Raw genomic sequence first — 11,540 nt, forward strand, 5'->3', positions numbered from 1 at the left:
TGAGCCCCGTTCCGTCGAGTTGGTCTTCGATCGCATCAACGGCCGCCTGTAGGGTGGATTCGAGGTGAGCATCGCTGCCCCCTTCCACCCACAGCGTTATGTCGTCCGCGTATATCGTATGTCGGACTTCCTTGATGTTCCGGAGCCTTTCGACCACTCCTATCATCACGAGATTGAAAAGCACCGGCGAGATGACCGATCCCTGAGGTGTGCCTGTGCTTCCCAGCTTCTTCTCCTGTGCTTGGAGGTCCCCCGCTCTGAGCTCGGCCGTTCTGTCCGTGAGGAAGTCTTTGATGTAATTGTATGATCTCTCTCCCATGTTGAATTTCGAGACTTGGGATAGGATCGCTGAGTGCTTCACCTTGTCGAAGGCGCTCTGCAGGTCGAGTCCCAGTACTGCTTTGTTGTCGCCAGTGTTCGCGTCGATGATCTGGTGCTTGAGTTGTATCATGGCGTCTTGGGTACTTAGATGCTGCCTGAAGCCAATGATCGTTTCCGGGTAGAGATCTTTCTCGAGGTATTCTTGCCACCTGTTGAGAAGGACGTGCTCCAACATCTTGCCCACGCAAGATGTGAGCGATATGGGTCGGATGTTATCCGTGTCGGATGGCTTGCCCGGCTTGGGGATCAGGATGATCTTGGCCTTCTTCCACTGCGTCGGCAGCGTTCCCGTTTTCCAGCATTTGTTGTAATAGCTCGTGAGGCTTTCTATGGAATTGTCGTCGAGGTTCTTAAGCGCCTTGTTGGTGATGCGGTCCAGCCCGGCCGCCGACCTGCTTTTGAGGTCCTGCAGTGCCGTGCGAACTTCTTCTGCGTCTATATCTCTGTTGAGACGGGCGTTGGGCAGCCCCCCGTACGGCCCATGGCACTCCGTGGGCGTAGTCGGCAGGTATCTGTCGCTGATGCGTTTCGTCACCTTATCGGCGCGGAAATGCGCTGCGTAAGATGGGAGAATCGCGCCTGATTTGTAGTGTTGTTTAGAATCCTAAACTGCACCTTTCAGTCCTGCCTTCCTGGGACAGTACAAGGTGCGCAGGGTGTCCACCAGAGGTGACGTTGCTACCTGGTCTTTTCTGAGGGTTTCGCAGGCTGCTTTGGCGTCTCGGAGGCAACTGCGCCTGCCGCAGTGGCTCAGTGCTTACGACACTTCGCTATGAACCTTAATTCCCGAGTTCAAGCCTGACCGCGAGGCTGCTTCTCAAAGGCGATTTCGCCCGTCATTTTAGGGCGCAGTTCAGGTGTCCGTCGATAACTGACAGATATACTGCACCTTTCCATTCCTGTAAATCTGTTTGCATTTTTGGGACGAAGCTTCACTTCTCTTATACATAACTGAAGGCCAGATGAGAGTGGAAGAATGGATTACAACTTTTATTGTCCACCGTAAATGGAGGCGGCGCCCCTTACTCCCACCCCCGTCACGCTAGGCCTAGGAGACGGGGGGTGGAGCCTCCGCGACTAAAGGCTAACAAAGAGATTTTGTCTCTTCGCTGCCTCGGCCCCCAGGCGGACAGCTTGTTGCTGCCGAACGGGGTCTTCGCTCCACAGCAGGGCTTCCCAGCTCTCTGCTATTGATATCTTCCTCGACTCCAGAGGAGTCGACGCATTCCCATATATTGTGGTCGAGCGTACTTTTCTCCCCACATGATTTACAAAGATAATTTTCATGTTCCCCTGGTAGAACGTGAAAGGCCCATACTGGGTTAACGAAATTTCCAGCTTGCAGTCGCCGCAATGCGGTCGCTTCTCTATTACACAGAATTTCTTTACGCGGGCAGATGACGCTTGAAAGTGACCTCTATCGGGAGGTGCGATGCCGCCACAGCTATGCGCTTTGCAGTCACGTTTGCAGCAGCGCTGACCGTTGCTCCGACCGCTTGCTCTCTCCAGCTGTGTCACTGTTTGGCTTACCCAGCGACTCGTCAGGTACGTAGTACTACCCGCAAACAGGAGGGGAAGAGCAGTGGCATCCCAGCAGATGCGAGCCGGTGCAGATGGGCGTAGGGGGGTAGTTGACGCCGCCGCCGCCGCGTTATGGCAACACCACGTAGGATAATTTAGTCTAGGTGCTGGTTATGGATAGGTCACCATAACCGAGTGGAGCAGGGAAGCGTCTGCTGGCACATGCGCAGGGCATGAAAGTGGGTTCTGTATAGAATGCCGGTGTACTCTGATGCATTTAACTGAATGTTGTGTTGGATGCAACGCTCGGTCGCCCACAGCCAATGGTCTCGTTCCAAATTCGGTTCAGCAGCGTTGAACCCCTCCAATATTCGAAGCGAAAGCCTCATTACACCACCTCGGGTGAAGGCCAGCATTGGCTTTCATTTTACCTTCACCCTTCAAGGAGCAGGAGGACGAGTGTCCACGGCGAAAAATGTGATATACTGTGTCTTTACTATAAACCAACATACGATGTCAACGTTATTGACCTTAAATGTGCTGTGCCTTCCTGTCCCAAAAACATACGGCAGCTTGTCCTTCAAGCCCCGACGTGGTGGCGCAGTGGTTACGTCTGACGTCCGACTGCTGTGCTTGAGTGCCCGGGTTCGAACCCTACCGCCGACAGCTGCGTTTTGATGGGGCGTAACGGAGTGCGTCCCTCCATGTGGTCGACGTTTATCCCGGGGCCCGCTATGACACCTCTTCTTTAATTCCCATCCTCCTACCCTTCATGGCACCGTTCAGCTGTCCATTTGCCTTGCCCGCGTATGGTACGCTGTATTGCGGTGGTTTGGATGGATTACATTGGATTAGCTTACAATAGGGTTGATTGCGGTGGGCTGCGTTAAAGCCAAATGATGGATGCGGTGAAACTTTTATTTGCAAGATTACATAGCAGCGTCGCGGGCGGTCTAAGGTCATTCTGGGAGTCAGCGCTGTAACCACACGCAGGGAGCGTCAGAAGCAGCCGGCACATACTGACCTTCGACAAATAATCTGATATTAAGTGACATCGTCTAGACAAGCCTATGTCAAAAGTTTATAGCCCAGAGGGTTTTCTTTTAAGTCGTACATAGTATGGCTTCTTTAACCATCGTGGAAGTCCATAGTATGGCTTCTTTAACCATCGTGGAAGTCCTAGCCATTGGAGAGGGTAGGACGAAAAATCTTCCCTTCAGCAAGTTTGGAAACCTGGGAATGCATTACGCATTACGAACCGCATAGTATGGCTCAGAACTAGACCCCCTGCAGGCTCTAAACCTTCGACAAGGGTGTGCATCAAAAGATGATTCATGACCTCACGAGATCGCTGCATCCTTAGTCGATCAGGAGCCGTGCACGTCGGATCATGACGGCACTGGAAGGTGCTAGTTGGCAGGTGAGATGGCCAAGCCCTTCCAGGCCTTTGATGCAGTCAGGCACACTATTCCCACAGGCCATGCACACAGTTTTGTACGGCTTGGTTTAATAAAGCGGGGCTTCAACTTTCGGTGGAAATTACGAGCACCCAAAGCCTCAGGTATCTCCAACGGAAAACCTATATCATAATCATGAAGAGCTATCGCTCGACCTTCGGTTTAACAAATTTGGCCCACAGCTATTTTTCTTGGCTTTTGCGTGTCTAAAAATACACACAAAGACTAGAAAGCCGAAGAAAAAGAAATTGCACCAGGTAACTTTTCAGCGTCTTGTTTCCGAGCGCCATATGCTGCTCTCTTGTGCATGGAAAGCGGTCAGCCAGTTGTCAATCTGTTTACCGACAGAATGCGGCCGGGCTGTTCGCTTTGAAGATATACGTTTGGCAATCCTCCTACATAAGCGGCGCATCTTAAGATCACAGTTAAAAACAGCAAAAGCGTACTAATATCAGGTCCCTTATCAAGACATCACGAGCGCGTCTCGTCGCAGTCATGAGGCAGGCCGTAACATGACGTGTGCAGGTTGTGTGGTGCCATGCCGCTCATCGCCCTGGAATTGCAGTCGCTGCATGCTTGCACAACATGCACGACACGATCAATACCATTATTTCACCCATAGAATAGTTTTCAGACAAAAACCATTTGCTGTCTTCTCCCTACTCCGGCGCCCATTCATCCGCCTTTCATGTCCAGGGAAGCGAAAACCGTCACTGTACAAAGCTGCGGCACGACTTAACAGGATTTTGCCCATATCTGTTAATCTGTATATTGCGTTTACTTTTTGCTGCTGTGTGCAGTGTTCAGTTCACAATGATGCATTGACTATAAGGCACTGAGATGCCTCTTACACGATGCAAATACGGATTGACCGGTAGCTAGGTGCTCCTGCTATATACAAAAATACCAAAAAAGTCACATCAGCGCGAGAAATAAAAATTGAATTACAGCGCTATATCGTGCAGTCAAAATGAATGATGGGTGTATAAACAAAGAAAAAAAAACGGAGGACACTTGAAAGACGAAGCCCATGCAGTGACCAGCGGTCACGTCGCACACCTCAAACAAGACGAGGCTATTGTCTCTGGATAGGGCCATTTGAGCGCATGGACTAGAACGAACACCTTGTGCCCTGTCCAGATGTTCGCACGGCTGCGACTCAGTCTAAGGCGTTCCTTTCTGGCTTGAATTCGTGGTTGGCAGAAGAGTGGAACTGGGCAAAGGAGACTGTGCGGTGCCTATGGGCGACGTCGCAGTCGCCTGAATTGCAGCTTTGCGATGGTCTTCAGTCATCTCGCTTAGTGACTGCCTCCTTTTGACCGCCTCCAAGTAGACCTCCGGCAACGACTGGATGGCCATCGCACTCAGGAGTACCAGAAGCGTCATCATCAGGGTGGTGACGGCGTCGTTTTCCTTGCCGATCACTTCCATGAGAGCGACGACCGCCAGCACGCCGAGGCGCCCGAACCCGTAGGAGAAGCTCAGGCCCATGCTTCGGCTGTTGGTGGGAAATATCTCGGCCGTGTAGCCGTAGTTCAAGCTCAGCGCAGCCGAAGAAACGCTCTCCACCACTACTTCCATCGGAACGACGAGCCACGCGAGGTCGGCCAACAGCACGCTCGCCTTGAGCGCCGTCAGGACGCACAGCATGCTGAGCAAGACAGAGAGCACCTCGCGCTGGCCGTGGCTGTGCAGGAGCTGCCAGACCGATGTGTAGAGCACGGCCTGCATGATGGCTTGCAGGCCGTGCCAGAGGTCGTCGCTGGTGACGGTCCGGAGCACGTGGCCGTAGTAGGCAAAGTTGACGCTGAACCAGGAGAGCAGCACGGCCACCGCGCTCCGCCGGAAATGCACCCTCTCGAAGTATTCCTCCGCTACTTCAACTGGCGTGGGGGCGATCGGTGTCTTCTCGCGCTTTGTAACCTGGCTCTTGAGAGCCTTGAACGTGGCCACGGCTTTGTTCAGCTCTATGCCGTTCTGCGTCGCAGCCGCCATAGAGACCTCCAGTGCCGCACGGGTCCTGTAGGTCGCCATGAGCCAGGTGGGAGACTCTTCGAGTAGGTAGCACCAGAACACCAGCATGACAGAGGGGAGAATCAGTAAGGCGTGGGCCTCGTTCCACGTCGGCTCGAGCCTGGAGAGCACGTTCACGACGGGTCCAATGAGCGTGAGTCCGACGCCCGTCTCGATGACTCCGTACAGCGCGCGCCGCTCGTTACCGGTCACCTCGTAGAGAAGGATGAATACCAGCACTTGCACAGAGCAGCTGCACGCAGACACGAGGAACCGGGAGCCCACGAACATGGGAAACATGTGTGAGATGGCCGCCCCCAAGCTGAAGGCCACAATGCCCAAGGCGCTGCCCAGGATGGCGGGTCTGCGTCCAACCCTGTCCGAGACTAGTCCGGCCACAGGTACCAGCAGCACCGCGCCCAGCACGTACATGGTCTTGTAGAGCTTCAGGAGCGAGTCGCTTTCGCACACCAGGTTCCACCGGCTCACCACGCTGTTGCCAGGGGCTTCGGTGTCGTAATGCCAGTGCTGACAGGGCACTGCGTGACGTTCCTCATCGGCGCTCTTCTGCAGTGGGCAAAGCGCGTCGCTTAGCATTCTTTCATATGCTTCATTTGGTGCACAAATCTTGGTTTATACAAAGATAATTTATCGTGTACATACATACACACAAAAATGCATATGACCCACAGACCAATAGCACTACACAAAACACTATAAGGTACTTATACAAAATAAACTCAAATACATGATTCCTCAGAGAGGGGAAAACAATAGAAAGGGGGGGGGGGGTGTTCTGATAAAGCACGACAGGCATCTTAAGTCTGCTCCCTCGTAAAACACAGAAGCTCGCGTGCCAGCGCCACATAAACCGCACCTCGCCATCAACTGGCCAGACAGATACTTCCAGATGACGAGGCGCAGTCTTTGCAAGGCTGGGTACATTGCGCGGGCGGGAGTGCGGTGCGCCTCAACGAGGCACCTTCGACACCACAACACAAACAGAACCACAGTGAATAGATGATGTTCGAAAGGGTTGCGCCGGCGCTTGACGCCTGGGCTCATACGGACGTTAAACATCCTATATGCGAGCCGCCACATTGTTCTCGCAACCACACACTCGAAAAAAACATGCGAGAGGCTCTCGGGAGCACCGCAGTTGGCACACTGGTCATTGGGTACGACACCCCGTCTGGCGAGGCGCTGTCTTTGGCAGCCGACAAGTTGCCCACGCTCGCCATTTGGGGACAGCGGTCTCTCGCTGCTCATCAGCTGAAAGCCTGCGAACGGCAGGCTTTCAAGTAGCTGGCTTTCAGCTTTCAGGCAGAGTGAAATGTCGTCCGCGTATGTCGACCGTCTCCTGTCCAACTGATGTAAAACCTCGAATACGCCAGTCCGCGGCGACCCTACGCAGCAGCGGGTCGAGCGAAAGTATGAACACAACCGTCGAGAGCGGGCATCCCTGACGCACTCCCCGCGTAATCGGAAAGCTGCCGGCAATTTGGACATTCAGTACTAGTTCACCGCTAAGGTCTGTATAAAGGCCGCGTATATAGGAGCTGAACGAATTCGTCAGGAAAGCATTACTTTACTCACATTCGGAAGTTGCGCTGTTCGCGTTACATTCGCGTTACAGAGATGCACCGAATATGTTTGTGGCCAGAAACTGCCATAAAATGATGTGTGCATTATCACAGCGAACACTACGAAAGCTTATGAAGCGATATATTTGCTACCTACTATCTTGGTTCTCATGCTCGTTCTTTTAATGATTCGTTTTATTTAAATACATACTGAGCGTAGCATATTTTCAAGGGCGACGGTGTTTAGGGGACATTCTGGATGCCTCGGTGACATGCTCAAATCGCTGCTTCAAGGAAAGAACGGCGGTCAGCATTTGTACTAGTCAAGAGAGACAAAGGAGGGTTGGTAGGGAGGTTAATAAGGAAGTGCCGTAGCGGATACCCTTACATGCATATGCAGAAGATAACGGGAGTGAAAAAGAAGATAAAAGGAACATTTGGTTCAGTTCATTGCCGGAATAAGGGGAACATCGATGCGCTAAACGTGGCAGGAATTTAATAAATTACAATCTAAGGATGCATCGGCTAACGCTTCTGATAGGAGACGCTTCAGCCAATAGTGTCGTCAGGTTCCTGTGACGTTGTGCTGAATATTGCTAATCGTTTATTCATCCTTAAATCTGCCAGTCCCTTACACTATACAGCAAATGTGAGGTGATTTAACGGCGATGCAAGAACTATCGGTTGATTATTCTATTGGCGAATACACCAACAGCGCTGCGTATATTTATTAGTAGGACTGGGAGGGGCGTGTCGCACTTCTTGTGCCCCGCTGCGGTGGCTCAGTGGTTAAGGCACTAGACAGCTCATCCCAAGGAAACGTATTCGAACTCGATTAAAATTGGTTTACAGGAAACAAAAGGCACGGTATCTGTAACATATTTTCATCGCCTGAACCGCGCTGTAAGGGAAGGGAGGCAATTGAAAGCGAAAGAGAGAAAGCGGTGCCGTGGTGAAAGAGATCTTTAACCTGCACTGACATCGAACAGTACACGGTAGCATTTCCGTCTCGCCTCCAACGTTCGATGGAAGGGAAAGGCAGGCGCCCATGTAATGTGTGATATGTCGATCAGCAACCGAGGGCATCAAAGTTTCCGGAAACACTCTATTACGGCGTCGCCTGTGTGACGTCCCTCATAAACCGATGTCGCTCTCAGACATTGAACCTTATAAGGTCAAACCATGCATTTATTTTTGAAGCGAAAAGCTTCACTACGAGGATCAGATCCGAGCTTCGCGTATGCCGCTTGCCGTGGTGCATGTATGCCGTATGCGGTATGCCGCGACCAAGTGACGTCACAGCCAAAGCCAGCTGCGCAGCCCCCCTCGCCAAGCTCTGCCAGCGTTGCAGATGCAAATAGGAACCCATGCATTTGGAGGTCATTGTAACTATCACTAACCATCACTTACTGGTTAAGAGGTGTTTAACACTAATCAGACATCAACTAGTACTCAGAAAGTGCAAGTCATGGTTACTTATAACTAGCCAATAGTGGTTAGACGTTTCGAGACGTCCATAGCCGTCACATGGTGACGTCATCGGCAGCGACGTCATGACCGGATGTGACGTCACGTCACATCCGGTCTTCTATAAAAACCTGAAATTATAACGACGTCACATCCAGTCATAACGTCATGACTGGTTCACGCATGTACGAAGCTGACCCCGCCGGGCGTTCCATCCGCGACTCCCTGTGGCGCCTTTCATTTGGCACTTCCTCGAACGTGACGTCACCCATCTGCCGTCAGCTATGAGGACCAAACGGGAACGAGTGCGCTCCAACTTCGCCGGGCAGCGCTTCTTGCCTTCTGCGAGAGATGCTGCGCCTTTTCTTTCCTGTAAACGTATTATATAGAACGCCGGTGAACCCGTCGGGGAAGCCAAGGAGAGTTTAGCTGCTGGCGAATGGCGCAGAAGACTGGAGAAATTAAATTCTCCTGATCCCGAGGTAGTAGCTGCTTTTCGCTACGTATATCCAGGCATAGCAGAGCTAAGCCATCTTTAATTTTTTGCCCCAAAAGTAGGGGTTTGAGTTTTTATGTATCAGATATGTCGCTTTTACGGCGGGCAGGTAGGGGGAAGTGGTGGAAAGCAGGGGGGCACCGCATCCGTCTTCCTCGTACATATCTCATTTATACGACTGCGGAATAATCACGGCCGCCATGCCTGTACTGATATAAAACACTAAATCTTCATTGCATTTAGGCTCCATCAGAGTATAGCTGCTGTAGCCAGGATTTCTGTGTCCTTCAGCTGAACAGTCGAGCGCGAAAGAGCCTGATCTGTTGCGGCGGGATTTCGGCATCTCGATCGCCCAGCTATTCAGCCGAAGGCGAATTTTTGTGCGACATGTTTCCCACTTACGGCTAAATTTAACCCGGAACTCGGCACTACGGGATGTCTTATAGCCGGCAGTGTTACTTTATCTGTACTACTCGTCTTGGAAATGTTCACTGAAATGTGTATTTGCTACGGGCGGGTCGATTCATGCTCTCTATTTCAGAGCTAAAGCCCTACAACTGCGCGCACAACCTGGAGTTTAGCTTCGATTTGCACGCTTCACTCTCAAGCCCGACCATGGTGGCACCAAGCACACACCTTGAAGACTAGCAATATATGAATACGTTTCATATGATCGTGCATATGTGGTCGATGGTTCGGTTTCCTCACTCGTGTGACGCCAGCCTTCGTAGAGCCACTGAAGATGCGAGTGGGAACAGCGGTATGCAGAAAAGATACTTCTTTGCCATGTCTCCTTTCCCCTGGTAGCCTGTGAGACGCCATTTTCTCTTAAGGCATCACTAACGGACCTCCGCAGATTCATCATTAAAACTGTGACGCAATTGTTTTTCACGTAGTGTTCCAGGCGGTGTCCTGCAATTTCTCTGCCTAATAGTCATGAATCAGCTATAGTCTAGTTAGGCGACAGGGATTCGAAACGATTAATGTGCTTCGAATTGTATGTCCTAATCACTTCATCACGTGACTCAGCCCAGCGTACGTTTTCGAATCGGGTGGCGCCGCGCGAGGGAGCATCGCTTTCGTTCGTTTAGCCGATGGGGTGGCTGCTCCCGGCCATCCGAGGATGGAGACCTGAAGGTTTTCGCCCATTGCGACGGAGGCTCATTGTCACCGTTGTATCTGTATCTGTTGTGCATGCCGTCATTGCACTCTCCACCGCTTCGGCGGCGGACGATGACTGTTGCGACACGCGTCTTCCTCTTGTTTTTTCTCATCTCTCAATTCTCTGTCCGCACGAGTCAGCGGTAACTGCTCAGCTAGAGACACTTGGCAGGCTCGTGCATTTTCTTTTCCTCCTTCATACAGTTGCAACACAACATGGGTGGTCTTGTGACTCGAATATCTGTTGTTCATTACGGCTGCCTGATCAATTTACTTTTTACTTGATCGTGTATTAGCCCCACGGCTATCAATCCAGTTATTATGTGTTTCTGTTTATAAATAAAGATAACTGATATCACTGACTGACTTATGAACTGGGTAATAAATTTTAAGGGCAATCTGACCCGTAAAAATTAAATACCCGTCAAAACTTGCCCCGCCGGGGTGGTGCAGTGGTAAGACGCCCGACTACTGTGCCGGAGTTCCCGGGATCGAATCCCGGCCTCGGCGGCTGCGTTTCGATGGAGGCGAAACGAAGTGGCGTCGTGTGCTGTGCGATGTCAGCGCACGTTAAAGATCCCCAGGTGGTCGAAATTACTCCATAGCCCTCCACTACGGCCCCCCTTTCTCTCTATCCACTTTCACCCCCACCTTTATCCCTTCCCTTACGGCGCGGTTCAGGTGTCCACAGAGCAAGTGTGACAGATACTGCGCCTTTCCCTTCCCATGAACCAACCAACCGTCAAAACTTTTCGTTCTCAGTTCGCGCTTCTCACCGGGATGGGCGGGTCGTAGACGTCGCATTGGCTCGGCTCGCCGTTGGCGCCCAGTGGGATGGCCACGTTCCTCCAGACCTCGGAGCGAAGGTTGATCAGGTCCTGAGGCGGAGCGCACCAGTGGCGGACATCGCGGGCGATCATCCGGTCGGCTAACGCGTTCATCAGCAACGCCGCCACGGACAGCATGCCGGTGAAGAGGACGCGCCGCTGGAAGCCGCCGTGGCCCAGGATGACGTAGATGTTCTCCTGGATGACCTTGTGCGAATCCGAGGGAACAAAGCCCGTCAGCAGCAGGGAGGCCTCGGGCCGCGTCCGGGAGGCGGGGTCCCGGTCGTCGGGGAAGAGCTGCGACATCTCGATCCAGTGTACGTAGCTGCTGCTGCGAGGCGTAGAGAGCGGCGTAATCTTAGGCTGCGACTTTAGGCTGTCAACGCTGCGTCTTATCGCTTTCGCTGTTTCTTTTCTTCTGGCCCATGCTGCTTGCTCCGCGCGCTCTCGAGCAACGAACGCCGACGCCAGAAACCACGAGCGTGTTGATTCTTCTTTTTTGAGCGTGAAGAGAAGAATTTTCTGATCACGATGAAACATTGTGACAGTTTGCGGATCATAGATGAGGCCATGATGAAGCACATATAAAATACAAAAGTGGTTTTAAGACGTCAAACATCTTGCGCGAAATATA

The 11,540-nt window shown here is 52.1% G+C and overlaps 1 protein-coding gene across 1 annotated transcript; it reads right to left on the reverse strand.

Moving 5' to 3' along the window:
* Positions 1-2,969: 2,969 nt before the first annotated feature.
* Positions 2,970-11,212, reverse strand: LOC146190026 (beta-alanine transporter-like). Its single transcript, XM_084605399.1, has 2 exons — positions 10,856-11,212; positions 2,970-5,939 (listed from the first exon to the last, which is right to left on the reverse strand). The coding sequence occupies exons 1-2, from the start codon at positions 11,210-11,212 to the stop codon at positions 4,524-4,526; spliced, it is 1,773 nt and encodes a 590-aa protein (XP_084461525.1). The 3' UTR covers positions 2,970-4,523.
* Between the last annotated feature and the right edge of the window lie 328 nt (positions 11,213-11,540).

The sequence above is a fragment of the Amblyomma maculatum genome, chromosome 5 (genome assembly GCF_055883805.1).
Source record: "Amblyomma maculatum isolate TAMU_Amacu chromosome 5, ASM5588380v1, whole genome shotgun sequence".
Taxonomy (NCBI): Eukaryota; Metazoa; Arthropoda; class Arachnida; order Ixodida; family Ixodidae; genus Amblyomma; species Amblyomma maculatum.

Coding starts and splice junctions, on each gene's coding strand:
- LOC146190026 (XM_084605399.1), bottom strand. CDS start 11,212: ATGTCGCAGCTCTTCCCCGACGACCGGGACCCCGCCTCCCGGACGCGG. Junction 5,940..10,855: donor TCTACGACCCGCCCATCCCG/GTGAGAAGCGCG, acceptor TGCCCACTGCAG/AAGAGCGCCGATGAGGAACG.